The sequence below is a fragment of the Sorex araneus genome, chromosome 6 (assembly GCF_027595985.1).
Source record: "Sorex araneus isolate mSorAra2 chromosome 6, mSorAra2.pri, whole genome shotgun sequence".
In the NCBI taxonomy this organism is placed as follows: domain Eukaryota; kingdom Metazoa; phylum Chordata; class Mammalia; order Eulipotyphla; family Soricidae; genus Sorex; species Sorex araneus.
In genome coordinates this window covers 5,543,014-5,565,667 of record NC_073307.1, presented here as the reverse complement: position 1 = coordinate 5,565,667, position 22,654 = coordinate 5,543,014, and the positions used below count along the sequence as shown (strand labels likewise).

Sequence of the window (22,654 nt, the reverse complement as noted above, 5' to 3'; positions counted from 1 at the left end):
CCCACACGCGGAACCTCCCAGCCCACAGGCAGGCAGAGCTGGGACAGGCGCCGACGCTGTGGTGGGGCCGGTGAGTCCCGCCCTGAGCCTCTCTGCAGACAGCCGCACCCGCAGGCACCCGCACCCCGCACGCACCCGCACCCGCACCCCACAGGCACCTGCATCCCACAGGCACCCGCACCCCACAGGCACCTCACACCCCGAAGGGACCTCACACCCCGCAGGCACCCCGCAGGCACCTGCACCCTGCACCCCGCAGGCACCCGCACCTGCAGGGACCTCACACCCCGCACACACCTCACACCCCGCAGGCACCCGCACCCTGCAGGCACCCCGCACCCCGCAGGCACCCAGGCCGGGCGGGGGAGGGGCCTCTGAAGGGGCTCAGCTACAGCGTGCCCTGCTCCCTGGGTGCTTGGCCCAGTATTGACCTAACCTCAGAAAGCGCCTTCCCAGGGCGTTTGCCTTAAAGGCGGCCGACCTCGGCTTGACTCCTGGTGCTGCCGATGAGCAGAGCCAGGCCCAGGCCCTCCCCGGCCCCAACTGTTTCCCCCCTAGAGGAAACTCTTTCCGGCCAAGGGGATGGAGTCAGTGACTGAAATTCCCACTGAAGTGCATCCCGGGGGGCCAGAGCGGTGCACAGTGGAGAGGGGGAAGGACGCTGGCCTTGCTCGCAGCTGACCCAGAGTCAAGCCCGACATCCCACCCGGTTCTGCAAGCACTGCCAGGAGTCAGCCCTGAGTATCACCAGGAGTGCTTCTTGAGCACAGAGCTAGGAGTCAGCCCTGAGTATCACCAGGAGTGCTCCTTGAGCACAGAGCTAGGAGTCAGCCCTGAGCCCGCCAGGAGTGATCCCTGAGCACGTGGTGTGGTCCAGGAGGGCTGAGGGGCCAAAGAGAAGCTCTGCATGCAGGGGCCAGGCTCGCTCCCCCGCACGGCCCCCCACGGGCCACAGCGCGGCCCCCGGACAGCACATGAGTGAGAAACACGTGCGGCTCATCTTCAGCCGACAGCTGGTCCGAGAGGAAGCAGGGTGGGAGGAGCTCGGGGGCCCGGAGCGCGCACCTGCGATGAGGACGGCGGCGTCGCGGATGCCCCTGTCCTCGCTGTGGACGTCCCGGAGGAAGGAGCCCACCGTGGTCAGCAGGGGCTTGACGACGAAGCGGCAGCGCTCCCTCCTGGACGGCAGCGTGAGCGTGAGCACGGGGAGCCCGTGTCTGTAGTCCACGGTGACCTCTGCCGGACACGAGAACGACCCACCAGCTCGGTGAAAAGCCTGTCCACGAAGGAACGTCCCCCCCGGCCCCCTGCCCTGCGCTGGCCAGCCCGAGCGTGACCCGGGCTCGACCGCCTGCTCACCCTCCCCGGGCCTGAGGGCTGGGTGAGAGACGGGCAGGGAGTGACCCGGGGCGGCTGCGGGGCCGGCAGGAGCCTGTGAGGGGCAAGGAGGGGGCCCCGCGTCCCGCAGTGTGACTCACCGTCGGGGGGCGCCGCTGTGCCGGAGAGGGGGCAGCGGGGGGGCCGCGGCCTGGCGCACGGCTTCGCACACAGGACCTGCGAGAAGCATCGTTTCCCTTAGGAAAAAGCGGAGTCACGGAAGCGAGCGTCTGGGCCGGCCACGCCTGGGGCGCCCGGGGGCTGTGGGGGCAGGACCCCTCCCAGGGCAGTCTCCGAGTCTGGCCTCAAAGCCCCACCCCGGGCCGCCCGTCCACACTCGCCTCTGAGCCAGGACGGGGTCCGCCCGGCCCCAGCCACGGACGCACGAGGCCACGTACACTTAACTCCACCACGCTCCGGGTGTTCCTCAGTCCGGGGGTCACTGGGACGCAGACCAGGCCCCAGGCCACGCCGTGGGGGACAGCGGAGGAACCGCGGCTGTCCGGGCCGCTGGGCTGGGCCCCCCTCCCGCCCGCCTGCAGGGTCCACCCTGGGGCTGTGTGTCAGTTTGTCCACCGAACCACGACCCCATGTGAGCCACCGGTGGCGCGCGGCCATGCCAACATGTTCATGGCGTCAGGGGACCTGGCACGGGAGTGGGGTGGCGGGCTCAGGGCCGGGCTGGACCCCACTGCCCTGTTCTGCTGCCGCAGGGCCCTGCCCGGCCAACCTATTCAGCCCATTCCTGGGCACTGGTGGGGCCGCGCTCCGTCCATGCTGGGACCCCCGGCCCACCAGAGCCCAAGGAAGCCGCGTGGTGCCCCTCGCCTCTCACGACCCTGCAACGACCCACAGCCATTTCAGGAACCCGCCCGCCCTCTCGGCTGGGCGGCGGCGTGCCATGGGCAGAGGCGCCAGCGCTCGGAGGCGCGTGTGCGGCTGGGAAACGTCCCGAGGACCCCGGCACAGCACAGCGGCGCCCGCTGGAGTGAGGCCCCACCCGGGCCCCAGCAGCCACTCCCAGCCCCTCCCCCACCCCCACCCCCGCAGGCGAAGAGACGCGACAGACCCTCCGCGGCTGCCTGCTGGAACTCTGGCTCTGAAAATAGAAGCACTGAGAACGTGCCCGCAGCGGCGACACCCCCAGCCCGCCCCGGGTGACAGGCTGCGGCTCGGGCTGAACCAAAGACCTCCAGAAACCCGCCTGCAAGCGGGGCTCCTGGCAGGGCCCACTGGCGCCCGGGGAGGGGCTATGGGAGCCCCAGCCCTGCACAGCCCCCACAGCACCTCTGGGGTGACCCCCAAGGGCTGACGACACGGCGCCTGCGGGGGCCAGGGAGACGTGCAGTGGGCGGGGGCGGGAGGGGGCTCGCCGGCACACAGCCAACTCGGGGCCAGCACCTGGTGCCCCGACGGTCCCCGAGCGCCACCAGGCGTGACTCCTGAGAACTGCCGGTGTGGCCCGAACAGAAACAGGCAGGAAGGTCAGACCCGAAACACTTCCCTTCCCCCAGTACCTTTCCACCCACCGTCTCCCCTTCCCGTGGACGGGGCGTGAGTCTGGGGTGCTTCCTCCCGAGCGCCCCACTTCCTGCCTACCCGCGCAGCGGGACACCGCCTCAGAGAGACCCACCGGACACCCCCAAAGTGCTGCTGTGGAGCCCGGACACGCCCACCTCGACCGTGAGGGTCAGCACACACAGATGGGCTGGGGGGACGGCCACACACACATGCAGCCTGCTTTGCCCGGGGGTCTGGAGTCTGACAACCAGCAGCACCCCCTGTGGGCCCCAGTGCTCGGCCCCAGTGCTCGCTACAGGGTGGTAGGGCAGAGGGAGAGACGTCGTCCCGGTGGATGTCAGAGAGCCGGTATCTATCTGAAGGCGACCGGCCCAAGGTGACGCAAGGATTCAACACCGTCCCTCTCCGAACACCGACGCAGCGTTCCAGGGCGTGGCACCCACACTCCCCACGTCTGCGTGGAAAAGCGAAGGTCCGAACGCCCTAAGCCCTGCGGAGAGGGACAGGGAGCCCTCGAGGCCGGCCAGCAGGGGGACGGTGACCACACGACTGCTTTATTACAGGCCGCAGATGGTACTGGCCCGGCACGCGGCTGACCCCGGTTCAGTCCCCGGCACCCCACACGGCCCCCTGAGCCCCGCCCAGAGTGATGCCTGAGCACAGAGCCAGGAGTCAGCCCTGACACCGCTGGGGGTGACCCAACGCCCCCCCGTGCCCCGCCAGTTAATCAAACAAGATGACACTTGGCTGGAACTAACCCAGGCGCGCTGCACAGTGGAGTAGAGCCCAGAAACAACCCCCTACAGGAAGCTCGGGGTCTGCGGCCCCCGACCGCGACAGCGGGGACGGACTGGGAGGGTCCACACCGGCGCGGGGCACGCCACGGCCAGCCCAGCCCACGGGACTCATCGAATCAGATGTCTCTGCAGCAAAAGGTGCGACAGAGAAACAAGGCGCCCCGGAGAAACCGCGCTCACGCGGGCACAGGCACTGGCGGGCACAGCACGCACGGCCCCGCCCCGCCGCCACACGGGGCCGCAGACGTCCACGTGGCCCAGCCCCGCTGCCTGCCTCGGTGAGGGGGATGGGGAGTAGGAGTCGCTGCTGCTGAGGTGTAAGCGGGCTCCGCCTCTATGGTGGCAACGGGGACCCCCTCCAGACAGGGGGCGTGGGGGAAGGGCTGGAGGAGGCACCTGCGAGCCTCAGCTCTTAGCCAAAATCGGGTCGGCGTGAATGCCCCACCGGGGGCTAGGGAGAGTGGCCAGCTGCGGTCAGAGGATGCAGGGACAGACGCTCAGCCCCACAGCTGAGGAAATCGTGCGCCGGGGGCTGCGTGGCCGAGGGCCAGCCGTGCAGGCTTGCGGTCACACGTCCCCCCCCACCCCCGAGCCCCACCGCAACTGACCAGCCCTTCTGTGAGCCCTGGCACCTCGCAGGACCAGCCGGCGTGCGGCAGCCAGAAGCTGCGGGGCTCTCCAGGGCGGGTGTCACGCCTGAAACCACAGCCAGCAGAGCTGCCGGCACCATGCCCAGCGCAGGGCAGGCCCCAGCGATTCGAACTCATGACCAGAGGCAAGGCAGGTGCTCGGAGCCTAGAACTCCATTTTCTCTGACAATCCACTGCTCACGCTGACTGGGAGGCGGGGCGGCTGCTTCTGGCGATGGACCTTAGGTGCGCGGGGAAGACGCCGAGTGCCAGGAAGCCACAGGGCGGCGCAGGGATTCCCGGTGGCTGGGAACTGAGCAGCCCTGAGAGAGGGAGCGGGCGGCAGGGCGGCCGTTTCCACGAGAACCCGGCTCAGCGGGACAGGGAACGACAGGCACACGCAGAGCGCTTCTAAATATACGCCCGGGAGCGGCTTTAATCACAGGGGCCTCAGCGGGAGGCTCGCCCCTCCGCACGCCCACACGCCCGGGCCGCCCGTCTCGCTACTGCAGAAACCCCGAGACACAAGCCCGACGCCGAGGCGGGAGAAACAGCAGGAGCTGGTTCCCGGCCGCCGCAGAACGCAGCAACGACGGAATTCTTCCACCACTGAGGCGCGGGATGCGGGCAGGGGGCTCCCAGGAGGAGGAGGCAGCAGCTCCGAAAGTGCAGTCATCATCTTCGTGTTTTCCCACAGGCGCCCAGCCCCCCACCCCACCCCGGCTCCCGGGTCTGGACCCTCCCCACACACACACTCACTTACAGCGTGAGTCTCACGCCCGTCGGAGCATTGGCTGGACCCCAGGAGCCCCGAGGGTCTCCGTGTGACCCCAGGGGCCACCCCACACTGAGGCACAGGTGGGCACGACCGCATAGACCCCGTGATGTCGCTCGCAAGGCTCTGCCTGGGAGAGGGAGGCGACTCCGCTGACGTGGACCCTGGCACGGGACCCGGGTTGGGGGGACGCGGGTGCGAGACCCTGGAGGGGATCCCTGCGCACTGCCCTGGGGGTCCCCGTGCCCCAGCAGAGTGGGCGTCCCAGCACAGCACCACGGAGGGGAAGGGGAGAGGAGGAAGGAAGCAGCCCCCCCACCCCAGCCCCCGGCCAGAGTCCAGGGCCTCTCCGAGTGAGTCTCCATCAGACCCTCCCACACCACCCGACACCCCGAGCTGCCCGGGGGGGGGTGGGGGGCCTGCCCGCCCCGCTGCCCGGCCCGTCTCTGGGGCCAGGCTCCAAGCTCACACACTGCCCTGACTCACTCGCCCGCGCTGAGCCAGGACCCGGGGCTCGAGTGACCCCTGGGGGCTCTGGGAGCCGGGTCAGGCGTCACCCCAGGGGAGGGGGCCACCTCCCGGGTGTCCTACCCAGGCAGGGCCCGGGCCCGAGTGTGGGGGGCCCGGCCTGCGGTTCTGCCTTTCCCCTGAGTTCTGACTGTTCCGGCCCAGGATGGGGGCCGCAGAGACGGCAGGAGAGGACGCCCGGGAGTCGGCGAGTCCCACCGAGGGACATGGCGGACTCGGAGGCCGCTGAAGCCAGACTGGAAGGACAGTTCAGGACCAAGTTCGCACGGGGGGAGGGGGCAGGGTGCTGCCCTCACCACCCCCCCACACTGTGGGGAGTAGCCTCAGCCTGACAGTCACTTGGCCACGGCACCCGACACCCCTAAGAGGCCCAGATACGAAGGCAGCCGAGGGTCTAAAAATACCCAGTGCTCGAAAACGCTCCGGCCAGGCCCCTTCCCGGGCCCAGCGCCAGGGGAAAAGGCACAAACCCAGCCCCCACACCCAGACAGGCCCAGCCACTGACCACCCACCCCCCACACCCAGACAGGCCCAGCCACTGACCACCCACCCCACACCCAGACGGGCCCAGCCACTGACCACCCACCCCCACCCAGATGGGCCCCAGCCACTGACCACCCACCCCCACCCAGATGGGCCCCAGCACTGACCACCCAGTCTCCACACCCAGACGGGCCCAGCCACTGACCACCCAGCCACTGACCACCCAGCCCCACACCCAGACGGGCCCAGCCACTGACCACCCAGCCACTGACCACCCAGCCCCACACCCAGACGGGCCCAGCCGTCCGTGACTCCACTGGCTGCGAGCACTTGCAAGCTGGCGCTGGTGTGAGCCGTGCGGACTGTGTGTCCCGTCGATCCCATGCAGAGCAGGGCCTGGGGTCCGGCCTGTGCCTCAGGGGCGGCAAGGAAGGCGCGTCCCACCAGGTGCTGCTCCTCACAGTTCTGAGACGGGAGCACAGGAGAGGGAGCCGGGAGCTCAACGATTCTCTCCAATCTCTACAGGATGGGGGCAGGGGGTCAGGCCAGCGAGGAGTGGGATGGTTTCACTTTCAGTCACCCGAAAGTGGTGGCGCGGGTCAGACGGTGAGTGCCCGGCAGGACGTGAACCCGCACGGCCACTCTGCACCTGCGCTCCTGGGCGGGGGACAGACAGACACACTGCCTGCGCCTCCCGGGGGACAGACAGACACACTGCCCGCGCCTCCCGGGGGACAGACAGACACACTGCCTGCGCCTCCCGGGCCCTGAGACAGACAGACACACTGCCCGCGCCTCCCGGGCCCTGAGACAGACAGACACACTGCCCGAGCCTCCCGGGGGACAGACAGACACACTGCCCACTCCTCCCAGGCCCGGGGACAGACAGACACACTGCCCGCTCCTCCCGGGCCCGGGGACAGACAGACACACTGCCCGCTCCTCCCGGGCCCGGGGACAGACACACTGCCCGCGCCTCCCGGGCCCAGGGGACAGACAGACACACTGCCCGCGCCTCCCTGGTCCCGGGGCGCGGGACACTGCCCACTCCTGGCCGCCCTCTGACTGCTGGGCGCCCTCAGCTCTGCTAGTGACACAGCGCCCAGTGCCCAGCCTCTGCTTTCCCGCCTGCCGCGCGTCTCCTCCTGTAGCCGCTGTGATGTGCCAGGGGCAAAGCCCATCCTGGCCCCCAAGAGGCGGCATCTGCTCCCTGGCCTCAGGGCGCGAGCGACGGGCCCCCCCAACAGGCACCGCACCAGCCTCTGCAGGGCGCACGGGAGCGGCCTTCTCCCAGGGGACGGCAGAGACACCGCCGAGAGCTCTCCGACTGCCCAGGTCCCGCGAGGACCCTCACCCCTCACCCCCCACAGGCCACTCTGGCTTCTGGGCCCACCAGGGCTGCAAGATGCAAGATTGAATTTTTTTTTTCTTTTTGGGTCACACCTGGTGATGCTCAGGGGTCACTCCTGGCTCTGCACTCAGGAATTACTCCTGGCGGTGCTTGGGGGACCATATGGGATGCTGGGATTTGAACCTGGGTCGGCCGCGTGCAAGGCAAACGCCCTCCCCGCTGTGCTATCACTCCGGCCCCGGCAAGATCGATCCTGATGCAAAGCACTCCTGGTGCAGACCGGCCTCCCTCACGCGCTGTGCCCGGAGCTGCTTATTCGAGTCTCTGGGGCACAGGCTGTCCCCGGCCACCTGGGGTTTACTCCTGGCTCTGTGCTTGGGAGTCACTCCTGGCAGAGTGAAGGGCACCCTCTGGGGGAGGCCATGCGCGCCCACCGCGCTCCCGCTGCTCAGACTCAGGCGGTTACTGGGGTCGAGCTCAAGGGTCCATCTCAGAGCACGAGACAGATCTCAGCAGTCCGAGAATTCTGCTTTAAGCCGAGCAGCACAACAGAAGCTGCCGGAGACACTGTTCCAGCAGTTTCTTGGCCCAGAGCTGAGCTCAGCGAGGCCGTGGCGAAACCTCTAGGGGAGCAGGCGGGGGGCCGGGCTGGGGGCACCTGCAGGCCCAGCAGCGCCCACCTCAGGGAAAGGGCTCGGCTTGGAGAAAGGAGACCGAGTGGCTAAGCAGACCCCTCGGCCTCCGGGCGGATACTCTGCAATTTCTGGGGCGACATCTCCGGGCTGTAACGCCGACACCCCAGCAGCACGGCAGGCTGGACGGGCTGCAGGACAGAAGCAACCGACCTCACTGGCCACAGCAACAAGAGGCTTCAGTAGCCGCAGCCCGGGAAGCCTCAGTGGTGAGACACGGTTTCCTTTTTCTTTCTTTTTTCCTTGGCTTTTTTGGGTCACACCCAGCGACGTGATTACATCAGCGATGTGATCTGGGTCACACCCTGGCTCTGCACTCAGGAATCACTCCCGGCGTTGCTCGGGGGACCATATGGGATGCCGGGGATCGAACCCGGTTGGCTGCGTGCAGGGCAAGCACCCTCCCCGCTGAACTATCGCTCCAGCCCCAGGACACAACAATTTTCACATATTTTCTTCTACGGAAAAAAAAATTGTGGTTTAATCGTTTCATTAGCCATTTAGCGATATAAAAGGAATGAGTGTGGGCCTGCTACGGGGGCAGGCTGGAGGGGTGGCTGGGATTGGGGGACAGAGATGGTGGGGCTGGGGGTGGAACAGCGAATGCCTGGAACAAACCACTGTGTTAAAATTAATTGGGTGGGAAAAAATGAACAACCAAAAAGCAGTCTCAGCCTGTGTGTGTGGGGGGGGGGGGGGGCGGGGCGGGAGAATCTGCTCTTTGACACCTGGTGGCTGCAAACGTTTCTAGGAAGTCATTTGTGAGGGGCCATCTGGGGTGTGTGTGTGTGTGTGTGTGTGTGTGTGTGTGTGTTTGTGTGTGTGTGTGTTGGGGGGGTGCTGGCCCTGGGCACCCCCAGACAGGCCTCTCCCCATCCTTATCTGCGCGGCGCCTGCTTCCTGTCAGAGCCAAGTGAGCCTCTCGCTCCCCCGAGCTCCTCGGCCTCCGAGGGCAGCACAGGCTCCGTGTCCTGGCATGAGCGCTGGCTTGCTTGGCCCAGAGACGGGCCAAATAAATACACGTTTTTTTGAAAAAGGGAAGAAAATGGAGGGTCCGCAATGGAAGAGAGTTGAATATCCCGTCACAGACCCCCAGATATACGGCCACTTAATCTCTGACAAAGGAGCAAGAGATGCAAAGTGGAACAAGGAAAGCCTCCTCAGCAAGTGGTGCTGGGAAAACTGGGCAGCTACCTGCAAAAAAGTGAACTCTGACCTCTGTCTAATGCCAGGCACAAAAGTCAGACCAAAGTGGATTAAAGACCTCAATATCAGACATGAATCTATAAGGCTCATAGAAGAAAATGTAGGCAGAACTCTCCATGACATTGAAGCTGAAAGCATTTTTAAGGACGAAACAGCACTGACCATGCAAGTGGAAGCAAACATAAACAAATGGAACTACATCAAACTCAGAAGCTTCTGCACTTCAAAAGACACAGTGACCAAAATACAGAGAGAGCCCACAGAATGGGAAAGAATATTTACCCAATACTTGTCTGATAAGTGATTAATATCAAGGATATATAAGACACTAGTAGAATTGTATAAGAAAAAACCTCCAACCCCATCAAAAAAGGGGGGGAAGAAATGAACAGAAATTTCCTCAAAAAAGAAATACAAATGGCCTAAAGGCACATGAAAAAATGCTCCACATCGCTAGTCATCAGGGAGCCGCAAATCAAAACAACAATGAGATATTATCTCACACCACAGTGACTGGCACACATTCAAAAGAACAAAAGCAACCAGTGCTGGTGTGGATGTGGGGAAAAAGGGACGCTCCTTCACTGTTGGTAGGAATGCCGACGGGTCCAGCCTTTCTGGAAAACAATATGGACAGTCCTTCAAAAACTAGAAATTAAGCTTCCATATGACCCCGCAATACCACTTCTGGGAATATATCCTGAGGATGCAAAAAAACACAGTAGAAATGACATCTGTACCTATATAGTCATTGCAGCACTGTTCACAATAGCCAAAATATGGAAACAACCCGAGTGCCCTAAAACAGATGACTGGTTAAAGAAACTTTGGTACATCTACCCAATGGAATACTATGCAGCTGTTAGGAGAGATGAAGTCATGAAATTTTCTTATAAATGGATAAACATGGAGAGTATCATGCTAAGTGAAATGAGTCAGAAAGAGAGGGACAGACATAGAGGAACTGCACTCATTTGTGGAGTATAGGGTAGCATCACATGAGGCTGACACCCAAGGACAGTAGATACAAGGGCCAGAGGGATTGCCCCATAGCTGGAAGCCTGCCTCATGAGCGGAGGGGAGAAGGCAGATGGAATAGAGAAGGGATCACTAAGAAAATGATGGCTGGAGGACCCAGTTGTGGTGGGAGATGTGTGCCGAAAGTAGATAATGGACCAAACATGATGACCTCTCAGTGTCTGTGTTGCAAGCCATAGTGCCCCAAAGTAGATGTATGGGGAACACTGCCACGGAGGCAGGGGGAGGGTGGGAAAGGGGGGTATACCTGGGATATTGGTGGTGGGGAATGTGCACTGGTGGAGGGATGGGTGTTTGATCATTGTGAGATTGTAACCCAAACATGAAAGCTTATAACTATCTCACAGTGATTCAATAAAATTAAAAAAAAAAAAATTAAAAAAAAGGAGGGTCCGGAGAGAGAGGACAGCAGTAAGGAAGGAGCACGCACACGCCGGCCCGGGTTCCAGCCCCGCACCCCACGTGGTCCTCCCCAGCCTTGCCAGGAGTGCTCCTGAGCAGAGCCAGGAGGAAGCCCTGGGCCCGGCCGGGTGTGGCTCCACACACCCAAGTGAAAGAGGGAAACCAGGACTTTGCATCCCCTCCCCTCTCACTGACTCTGTGGTCCGTGTGTTTATCAGGCATCTTCATTTCCTTCTCTGAGGATCAGATGAGTCATCTCTCCTCTGAGGGCTGACGCATTCTCCTACAGAGGGAGTGGCCTGCACACGCGTTACTATTTGGATCAGAGAAACAAACGCAAGCCCGACGGGGCTCACACGAGCCGACGTTCCCGCTAAGGCACAGGGAGGCCTCGGCCAGGCTTGGGAAGGACCCGAACTGGGGGCTGGGGTGTCTGCTGGGGCTGGCTGGGGGCTGGGGTGTCCGCTGGGGCTGTCCAGTGCTTGCCTGCCTGGTCCTCGTCTGCGTCCTAACACCTGCCCTTTCTCTCTCTCCCCCTTCCCCCCCCCTCTCTCTGGCTGTGCCGATGCACCGTACTGGGGTCACCACTCTGGCTCTGTGCGCAGGTAGCCCACGGGATGCTGGGTGGAACCCTCGCCGCTGGGCTGTGGCCCGGCCCTACCGTCTAACTCTGGGGTGGCTGCCACTGCCGGTGTGTCTTGGGGGCGCAGTGTGACGAGGGCAGGCGTGGGGGCCCTGCAGGAGCCCAAAGGACTCTGGCCCCCTCCTCCCTGCTCCCCGAGCACCCGACCCTCCTGCTCCTGGTCCTTCTCCATGCTCGCTTCCCTCTCCCCAAAAACTCTGCTTGCCCCACGGGCCCGCGGCAGAGCTGAGGCCTGTCCTTGCTGTCCCCCGCTAAGGGTCCGTGGCCGTGAACTGGGCGCAGCTCTGGGGTTGCCAGGAGGCAGCTCCATGGCAGCAGGGACGGCGGGGGGAGCTTTTCCTGTGGTTCTGGCCCCTCACAGGGCTTGGGGCTGGGTGGGGGATCCCCGCCTCGGCCTGAACCCCCTAGTGGATGCAGCCCCTGGCCTCCGGGAACTGGCCTGCCCGAGAGAGCTGGGGAGTGGGGGGGGCAGGGTGCCTCGATCCCGGCACTGCACGGGCCCCCCAAGCAGCCCCTGGGCCTGGCCCCCACCCGGAACAAACCAAAGAAGCATCCGGACCGGGGAGCAGCTAGGACGGAGGCCGGGAGTCTCGCCGAGCTGAACTCCTGGGCGCCCACCTCACATCGAGGCCTCGGGCCCTGCCCCTCTCGGGCCCAGAACGCCCGGCCCCCCCTGCCCGCGGCTGGCACCACGGGGGCCGACGCGCCTCACACCTGGACGTGGCTAATGAGCACACATCGTGCCCACATGTCCATGTCCACCCGGGAAGCCCCCGGCACTGACCGCCCTCGGCCGCCGCTCCGGTGTCCCTTGGAGCGGGGGCTTGGCGGGACGGGGCGCTGCTCTCCCCGTCCCTGGGGAATGTCGTGGACACGGTGGCTGGGCTGAGCGCAGATCCTGGCAGCAGCCGACACCCCCTGGCCCACTTTAGAGCCGGGTACCGGCCGGCCAACTGGGATGCATCTCCCTCAGAGGGGTTCTGTTTTGATTTTTGCCTTTAGAGCCGCACTCAGCGTGCTCAGGGCTTCCTCCTGGCTCAGCACTTAGGGAGCACTTCTGGTGGTGCTCAGGGGACCCTATGTGGGATGCCGGGGATTGAACCCGGGTCAGCCGCATGCAAGGCAAACGCCCTCCCCACTGTCCCATCGCTCTGGCCCAATCTGCCCGAGTATGGAATGACAATGACACGCTCACAGAAAAAAGGCATCTGCACGGACCAGCATGATCTTTTGATTCTTTGCCTGCTGGCTGGCCCGGCTCATAATAGGGTTATGTTAGTGCTAAAGCTTCTACTGACATATGTACAAAATAAACACATTACATATACTGCATATTTTATAATCACTCTAAGACAACTCTTCGTTGGAGCCTTACTGTATATATGGACAGGTGTCCCTGCTCGAGAAATGTGTATGTGTGGATTAATGCCAGCCTACCTAAGCTGGAACATAAAATAACAATACTGAGTAAGTGACAAACACTGGGAAAGGCAAACATTTCTAATCTGGCAAAGCCATTCAAGGCAGTGAGCTTAAGGCTAACCAACAGTGATAGCCAACTGCAATTAAAATTGAAGAGCCTTGTGTAAGCCAAAAAGATGTGATTAGGTAAAACTATCAAAACAAAACAAAAACACGGGGTGGGATATATTCCTTAACCCAGGCCCGTACTGGTCCGTTTCTTTCTGACCATGTCCTCAGGGGCGTTGGCCTCAGTAGCCCCTTATACACTACGACATTTTTATTTATTTTTGACACTTTTATTTTCAAACACGGCATTTTTCAACCATTCATATTTGTTCAAGATTTTTTTTTTCAAGGGCATAAAGACGCTAGTCTACACAAATGACACTGGATTTACAATCCGACACAAATGACACTGACCCTTAACCATCGCTGCGCCCCCGAGAGCCCTTCCTCCCAACTGTATGTCCACACCCTCCCTCAACCCTCCCGTTCCCCGGCTGCCCTCGTTACATAAGCCTGAGCTGGCTTGGCGTGCCCCAGACCTTCGTCACTGCTCTAAGCTCAGAGCGGCTTTCCCGTTACCTGACAGCCGCGGGGCAGCTTTTAACAATCACCGGGTGTCAAATGCTCCAGTTTCTGCTGGGTTCTGAAACACTTCCATTGTTTCCTTTTTAGACAAGTTCCCGGGCAGAATGTTGCCGGGTCAGCAGTCTCCCAAAGGACACCCCGGGTGCCCACAGAAGGGCAGGCCCACCCAGCTTCTGGCCAGTGGGCTGTGGCAGACACCAGCTGGTCACTGGGGGGGGCGCCACTCAGCTCTGTGCTGGATTCAGAGCCAGGCACACACCACCCAGGAGCCCTGGGCCTGGCCGGACACGGCCCCCAGAGGCAGGACCCCCAACACCGGCACAGGTTTTTCCCAGCGCACGCCCCTAGCCCCCGGCAAGCACGAGCCCTGGGTGATTTCGCCTTTGCAAAGTCGGGTGGCCAGTCTCGGGCCCCCGGGGGGAGCGGACAGACCGACAGACAGGGTCCAGGACGTTCTGCTGGAGGCCTGAGTCCACGGGGGGCTTCACGGGAGGGTGAGCCAGCAAGCTGCTGGGAGGACGACCCTCCACGGGGACAGACAGGCGAGAGGCCGCTGCCCTCACCCGCACCTCCTTACCCTGGGAGGGTCCGAGTGTGGGTCAGAGCAGGCTGGGGGGGCGGAGGCTGGGGCATCCTCTGGAAGGGCTGTGTGCCGAAGCAGGAGTTGGGGAGCCTCTGAGGGGGGACGGGTGGGCACTGTCTCCAGGCGAGCCCAACTCCTCCCACTGTCCTCCCACTCCCACTGACTCAGCCCGGTGGAGTGGGCTCATGCTCACAGGAATGCACACACACACACACACACACACACACACACACATGTGCACACACGTGCATGCACACACGCACACATGAACATGCACACATGAACATGCACACATGCATGCACACACACAAGCATGCACACATGTACACACACATGCGTGCATGTATACATGCAAACAAATGCGCACACACACATGCACACTCTCTGGTTCCCAGTGCGGGGTGCTCCCCGGAGGCCCGCTGTGTGGGGAAGTGACAGGGTTTGGGGGCCTTTCGGTTCCAGTCACCTGACTGAGAGTTCGCATGCGGAGTGCCCCAAACTGCAGTTCCTGGGGGCTCTGTGGTATAAAAGGGTCTCCCCGCCCCCCGGTGTCCTGGGCACATCTGCTTGTCACAAACGACCCGTCACCGGGCTGCTCAGTCTCCACGTTTCTCTCAGCACGGAATCAGCCTGGGGCCAGTCTCCGAGGGCCTGGAAGGGCGGGTGCCACAGGCCAGCCCTGGGCCTGCAGGCCAGAGAAGGGGGGGAAGAGGCCTCGCACCTGGCTCCCACACCCGCACCCTGCAAGGCCCCCCAGGGCCCCAGGAGCGACTCCTGAGTGCAGAGCTAGGGGTGAGCCCAGAGATGCCTGCCCCCCCAAAATCAGAGGGAGGGAAAGATGGAAGGAAGGGAGGGAGGGAGGGAGGGAGGGAGGGAGGGCGGGAGGGAGGGAGGTAGGAAAGGAGGGAGGGAGGTAGGAAAGGAGGGAGGGAGGGAGGGAGGGAGGGAGGGAAGGAAGAAGGGAGGGAGGGAGGGAGGGAGGGATGATGGAAGGGAGGGAGGGAGGGAGGCAGGATGGAAGGGAGGGAGGGAGGAAGGAAGGGAGGGAGGGAGGGAGGGAGGCAGGGTGGAAGGGAGGGAGGGAGGAAGGAAGGGAGGGAAGGAGGGAGGGAGGGGGGAATTAATTGTTTGGTGGGAATTTATTTTCCCAAAGGCTAATACTCTCCCTATGTGCTGGGTCTCACAAGTGAACATTTTTCTTTATTTCTGGCCTAGTGGCCACACCCGGTGGGCTCAGGGGACCACGGGCGCCAGGGCCTGAGACCGCCTCCGGCAGGCCATGAAGCGCTTCCATCCTTCGAGGCAGCTCCCTGGCCACGAGGAAACATTACTGCCGTTGATTTTCTTTTCTTTTTTTTTTTTCTTTTTGGGTCACACCCGGCGATGCTCAGGGGTTACTCCTGGCTCTGCACTCAGGAATTACTCCTGGCGGTGCTCGGGGGACGATATGGGATGCTGGGAATCAAACCCAGGTCGGCCGCGTGCAAGGCAAACGCCCTACCCGCTGTGCTATCTCTCCAGCCCCTCTGCCATTGATTTTGAAGGCTGCAAGCTGCTTATGCTCTAATAATGAAGCCTTTAGTATTGACACTCGCAGCTCTTGGCCATCACAGGCCTTTCCCACACCCAGAGCCGACAGGGATCTGACCCCGTGTGCTGCCCATCAGGGACAGTCTGCCTATGGGCAGGGCCGCTCGCCCCACACGAAAACAACAGAAACCAACACCGCCGAGGACAGCCATGAGAATCCCCGAGCTTCCAGGCCATCCTGGCAGCCTGCACGCTTGAGTCATGCTAATTATGTCATTAAAACCCCCCCGATGTGAAAGCAAAACCGAAATGAAACCAAAATCTGATTCCAGACTACAGCACCGTTTTAATACAAAACCAGCACATGCGGGGCCGCAGCGGTTCCAGTGGGTACGGCGCTTGATTTCCACGCAGCTGACCCGGGTTTGATCCCGGCACCCCCTATGGTCCCCAGCACCTCCTGGAGGGATGCCTGAGTGCAGAGCCAGGAGTAAGCCCTGAGCACTGCCGGGTGTGGCCCCCAAACAAACAACAAACCCTAAAACAAACAAACAAAATACAGCACATATAAAGATGAAGATTGGGGCCGGAGCGATAGCACAGCGGGTAGGGTGTTTGCCTTGCACGCGGCCGACCCGGGTTCAATCCCTGGCATCCCATATGGTCCCCCAAGCACTGCCAGGAGTAATTCCTGAGTGCAGAGCCAGGAGTAACCCCTGTGCATCGCTGGGTGTGACCCAAAAAGCAAAAAAAAAAAAAAAAAAAAAAAGGATGAAGATTTAAGCACCTGCTCCTGGCTCCTAAGTAATGGGCCGGAGCCTCGAGCCGGGCTGAAGATATTTATTTGCTTTGCAGGCCACTGACTGGGTCCCACCGCCAGGACCACGCACGATCCCCCGAGCACCACCAGTAGTTATCCCTGAGCACCACTGGTGTGACCCCCACCCCCCAAAAAACCCCAAAAACTCAAAGTGGAAAAGAGGTGGAGGAGTTCGGGAGGTCCCCTACCAGGAGCTAAGTGGAGAGGAGCACAGCCCCCGCCCACGGGGTGCGTCCCTCCTCTCTGTCCCTCCTCTCTCCGGCTCGCATCTGTCACAGCCAGGGCGGGGCGGATGCCCCCAGAGACCAGCAGAAAGAGCTCCGGCCACAGAGCGCAGAGGGAAGCCTGGGGCCGGGCGCCACCAGGCAGGCGTGGACTCAGCGACACCCGGGGGCCCTGGGCGAGGAAGGAGGAGGCAGCTCTGTGGGCGGGCGGGGGCGCCGGGAGGGGGAGAGGGTCGTGGCTGGGATGAAGCCAGGACGGGGGGGGGGGCCCTGGGGGAGGCGCGGGCGGCCCACGTGGCTGGGCCGTGGCACCCGTCTGGCTGGACGAGAACATCCGAGAGCTTTCTGTCTGCCGCGCTTTCACCGGCAAGCCGGCCCGGCCTCCAGAGGGTATTTACAGGAGGAGCGAAACCACACTTCTCCACACATTGCTTTCCTATTCATATCTGACACGCTCTCCACGCCGGCCTCCTACGGGCCACGAGTTCCAGCAGGGCGATAAAGCGCCACAACAGACACCTCCGGTCAGCTCGGCGGTGCTCCGGTGCTATGACTGTTGGAAAAGCAGCTTCCAAAACCAAGGACCTTTCCCGGGTTTGTGGCCGCACCTGCGCTCCTGTGTGGCTGCTGGTCATTCAGCAGCACCTTGCTGCCTCCCGGCAGGGGGTGGGGAGGGGGTTCATCTCCCCAGGGCGAAGCAAACTGCGGAGCGACAGGAAGAAGGGCCAGGGTTTGTCCTAACGAGCAGCCCGGGCTGCCGCCCCCTGCCAGCTTCGGGACCATCAGCTCCTGTTCCTGCTGAGGGCTGGGACCGGCTACTTCATCTTCGGGGCTGAGAACCACGGCCGGGCCAGGCTCTGCGCGGGAACAGAGTACTAGGCCCTTCCAGGGGAGCGGGGCAGAACAGCATTAGTGCCGACAGCGGCTCTGATAAAGGGGGCATATGGGGGGCGGGGCAGGAGGGCGCCTGGGAACCAGGGCACCCCTGCCCCAAATGCTACTTGGACTCAGGTGGGTGAGTCTGGGGGTCGCGGGGCTTCTGGAGGGCACTGAGTGCCTGGCGGCTCATCACCAGCCCCTCTGTAAGTCGTGGCTATGAAAACATTCTAACTAAAACAGTCTGACAAAGCCCCAGGAGGTTAAGGGACAGGTGAGAGGAGGAGAAGGGAAGGGGTGGAGAGAGACACCACCTGGGCACCACCTTCCTCTCCGGGCAGCTCCGTGTCTCCGTCGGAAAAGCGGACAGAGCGGAGCGCCCGGATTCTGTGACGGCGACTCAAGGCAACGCAACCACGACCGAGCGAGCGTCTCCTGTGGGCAAAGCGACGATCGTGCATGGGAACAAGAGAAACTGGTTTGGCCGAGGACCCTGCCAGCTGGCCACGGAGCACTCTGTGAAACCGAAGACCCGAAGTTTCTAGAGCCCTGGGGCTGTGCCTGTCACTGCGAGATGCCTGCAGGGTGGAGGCGGAGAGCGGGAGCACTGAGTTCGAGGTGCAAGCGCCGCACCCCCGCCCTTGTTCCATCTCCAGCATCATATATCCCTGAGCACAGAGCCAGGAGTGATCCCCGAGCATCCCTGGGGTGGCTCCAAAGCAAAACAAAGCTTTGCTGAGCAGGACAGTGACAGCCTCTGCCAAGGAGACGCCCTCCTGACGAAGGACCGGCCTGCGGGAGAAGTCTCACAAGTCCTGCTCTGAAGGTGGCCGAAAGGCCTCAGAGCGACTGACCAGTTGGGCCAGGTGGACACCCTCAGGCCTCCAGCCCAGCCAACGGGCTGTTCGTTCTGTTCCCTGCACAGAACACACTTGGGGCCACAGGGTCTGAGATCGGCCCAGGTGGCGCCTCAGGATTCCGACCCCAAACACAGAATGACTTCTTGCTCACGTCTGCTGCACGACAGCTCACACGCTACTGAGCTGCAATAAGTTAGAAAAGCAAGAGTCTTGAAAACAAGACACAGTGCTAGTAGCTAAGTGCTGGAAGACAGCAACGCTTAATGCTGCGCAGACAGACCAGCCCGGGGGGCCGGAGCCTTAGCACAGCGGGGAGGGCGTCTGCCTTGCATGCGGCCGACCCGGGTTCAATCCCCAGCATCCCACAGGCTCCCCCGAGCACTGCCAGGAGTGATTCCTGAGTGCAGAGCCAGCAGTCAGCCCTGAGCATCGCTGCGAGTGACCCAAAAAGAAAAAAAAATAGAGACACACACACACACACACACACACACACACACACACACGCAGGCCGCTATGCCTCCCCAAGAAGGCGACTCAAGCACCGCCTCTCTCGGGCCCACTGTCTCCCCTCTCGGACAAGGGCTCTGAGCACAGTGCTCGCATCACAAACCCTGACATCACAGACGTCACGAGGGCAGGGGGTGGGACAGACGGCCAAGAGCCAGAGAAGAACGCTGCGCCTGCTAAATTCAAAATGCAGAAAAACGCTCTCTCAACTAACACTTGGTGGTGGAGGGGAAGCGTTTCTCCTAGGCTTCGTTCCCAGAAGTCGGGGAGAGTAAAAACACCGCCGCTCACCTGCAAAGGACAGGGGGCCTCGTGTTCAAGGTTTACGAGGAGCTGATGCCTGGGGTGCTGAGAGCTTACCGGGAGTTGAAACTGAGCTGCAGAAACCCAAGTGAGACCCGCCAGGCAGGGTCATGGGTGGGAGAGAGTTCTGGGAGCAGAGAGAAGCCAAAGGGCCTGGGGCCAGCAGGGCTCCTGCTGATGACCCCACTGGCCCCTGTGGACACTGGGCCCTGCTGTGGCCAGGGAGACTGTCACCCAAGCCTTGCTCTTGCCCCCAAAGGCAGCTGAGCTAAACTAAACATACACCCGGACAACCTTTTCCTACTCGCAGAACACTGGCAGATGCTGATTACTCAGCTGGCCTGAAAGGACAGGAAGTGAGTATTTCTCAGCGTTACTAAGTGCGTCTACACAGGCTCACTCATACTTCCAGAAAACCCCCAAACGTAATTGGGAACGCTACGAGTCCTGGCAAGCAATCCAGGATTTTAGGAGCTGTCAAGTTGCTGTTACCACTGGTGTTTTGTTTTGGTTTCTGGGTGTTTCCGGCCCCCCCCCCCCCCCCCGCACACACACACACAAGCTTTCATAGGCTCTAGAACTCTAAAAGTTTTAGATAAAAATCTGTACAAGTGCTGGCCTTTAGCTGGGGGATTTTTTCCGTATCAAAGGGAGCAATCACAAGACAGACCTGTAGGAAAATGTGTCGAATGTGATTTGCAGATAAAGGTTACAGAGTCTCAGTGAACTCCAGCTGGCCAGGGGATGTGCGTTTCTTTTTGTTATGCGTTCATTTTTTTTTTTTTATTTCTTACCATATGAAACGGAATCAATCAGAGGGAAGTTGACAAAGGGGCATCTAAGTGGCGAACTCAAACTCCCAGTACTAGGAGCAGACAAGTGAGGGGAACACAGGCACCCCTGAAGTTTGGCAAATGCACTTGAACAGCTCAAAGAGTCAAAACTTCAAATGTGGGGCTGGAGCAATAGCACAGCGGGGAGGGCGTTTGCCTTGCATGCAGCCGACCTGGGTTTGATTCCCAGCATCCCATAGGGTCCCCTGAGCACTGCCAGAAGTAATTCCTGAGTGCATGAGCCAGGAGTAACCCCTGTGCACCGCTGGGTGTGACCCAAAAAGAAAACACACAAACAAACAACTCTTCAAACACGTGCAAGTGAGAAACAGCCTTGAGATGACTCCTTCCGAAGAGAGGTATTCGTACCCAGTCCGTACCCAGTCCCTGCGTTAGTCGGCCTCCTAAACCCTAATTTCCCACTTCATAAAGAGCTGTAAACTGAGGTAGGATTAAGGTAAAAGAGCACAGGGGGGTTCAGGTTCCAGCTGAATGCCTGGCATTTGCAAGACTGACTGCCAGGTAGGTCAGCTGTCAGCCCCCTGCCAAGCACAGGATCCCTCTCAAGGGTCTTTCAGCTCTGCTCCCGGTACGGACCCCTTCCACGGGGCCCCTTCCCCTGGCTGCCCTCGCATTCCCAGGACTTACCTGCCTTGTAACTGGAACTTCACCCTCTGAAATGAAGCCTCCAGTCTGATGGGGTTTGTACCCCCCGCCGCCCCCCCAGACGCACCCCCACCCCCCAAAGCAGCAGGTAAGGAATACGGAGAAAGGGGCTTAGAGTTGGTCATTTGAGAAAGCGCGGCCAGTCTGGGAATCCATGAACGTTCTACTCAAAATGCTCAACGATGGCACAGGAAACTACATCACTGGTTTGTTTTGCATGCTGCACGCCTCCCGGGTGCGGGAGGGCTCCTGCTACTGCCGTACCGACTGTCTTCACCACGAAGTTCTCTTCTACACAGCCTCCCTATGGGGCCAGTGGTAGGGAAGGCAGAGCGTTTGCCTGGCACGCAGCTGGCTGACCTGGGTTCGATTCCTGGCATCCTTTATAGTACCCTGAGCTGGCCAGGAGTGATTCCTGGGTACAGAGCCAGGAGTAACCCTGGAGCATTGCCAGGCGTGACCCCAAGCCCTAAAACAAAACAAAACAAAACAAAAAAAACTAACAAAAAGAACCAGCCTCTCCATTTATTAATTATTCCACATTTATGAAACCTGCCCCTTTTCTGGGGAAATGGTAACACAATGCCTTTTCTCATTCTCTTCCAAACATTAAGGGAAGGCTTTTATTTATTTATTTGTTTTTTGCTTTTTGGGTCACACCCAGCGATGTTCCAGGGTTACTCCTGGCTCTGGCTCTGCACTCAGGAATGATTCCTGGCGGTGCTTGGGGGACCACGTGGGATGCCAGGGACTGAACCCGGGTGGGCTGCATGCAAGGCCAATACCCTACCGGCTATACGATGGCTCCAGCCCAAGGGAAGGCTTTTATGTTTCATCATTGCACTTCGGAAATTCCTCACCTTTTTCTTTTTCCAAAAGAAGAAACACTTGTTTACAAGACTGTATGTAGGGATACAATTTCATACCTGTACAAACCTACCTCACCAGTGCGCGCTAAGTACCAATCTCCCTCCGTGGTGATTGTTCGTGCCTGTCTGTCTCCTCGAAGCTGCACCTACTCAGCCCCGCAGGCGCCCACCCTCCCTCTCCTGCCCATCTCTGAAGAGGCTGACTTCCCATGCGGGTCCCAGGAGGCTACACCGCACACCCCTTGTCCTGTGTCCACCCACAGGGGTTTCCTCGCCCGGGAAGGGCCACCTTTGGGTGCTAGCACAGCCTCACTCGCTGTGCAGAAGCTTTTTAGTTTGCTGAGGTCCCCGCTGGTTAGGCAAGGGTTTGTCCACGGGGGCATCTGGATAGTTCCAGCATCTCTCCAGATGCTTAAGCCTCGAGACAGCGGGAGGGGAAAAAAAAAAAAGGGAAAACAAACATCCTCGCCCAAAGGAAACAAACCCAAACGCCGAGAGAAACCACGGCCAGGAAGTGAAAGTGACATCCCAGCGCTGATTCTCTGCTCCTCTCTCCAACGGCCGGCCGTTAGCGCTTTTTTTTCTTTTTAAGTAGAAAGAGATGAAAAACGTTTCGAAGACGGGAAAGCGCCCGCGACGGGGTTCCGGTGAAAAGTACGGCAGGCCCAGAGCGCGCGCGGCGGGGGGTCCGGGCCCCCGCGCCCCCCAGCGCGACCCCCGGCCGCGGGGCCGCTGCGCGTCCGGGCTCCGGCGGCGACGCCCCGTGCCCGGCGACGCCCCCCTGGCCCGGCGACGCCCCCCTGGCCCGGCGGCGCCCCCCGCCCCAGCGGCGCCCCCCGCCCCGCTGCCCACTGCCCCGGCGGCGCCCCCCTGGCCCGGCGGCGCCCCCCGCCCCGCTGCCCCCTAGCCCGGCGGCGCCCCCTGCCCCGCTGCCCCCTGCCCCGGCGGCGCCCCCCGCCCCGCTGCCCCCTGCCCCCCGCCCCCAGCCCGGGGCCCCGCTCCCCGCCGCCCCCGCTCGGGAAACTCTCCCCGGGCGCTGCCGCTGCGGCTGCCCGGTCCGGCCGCGGGGACCGACACCTGCAGCCC

General features: G+C 61.7%; 1 protein-coding gene across 2 annotated transcripts in view; it reads right to left on the bottom strand.

The window, feature by feature from the left end:
* The window catches only part of MCUB (mitochondrial calcium uniporter dominant negative subunit beta), a 56,109-nt gene that overhangs the window by 33,320 nt on the left and 135 nt on the right, over window positions 1-22,654 (bottom strand). For both annotated transcript variants that reach the window (XM_055141627.1, XM_055141628.1), the window contains exons 2-3: window positions 1,479-1,554; window positions 1,066-1,236 (exon numbers count right to left, since the gene is read on the bottom strand). In XM_055141627.1, coding sequence (XP_054997602.1) covers window positions 1,066-1,236; window positions 1,479-1,554 — 247 coding nt within the window. The remainder of the gene's footprint in view (window positions 1-1,065; window positions 1,237-1,478; window positions 1,555-22,654) is intronic.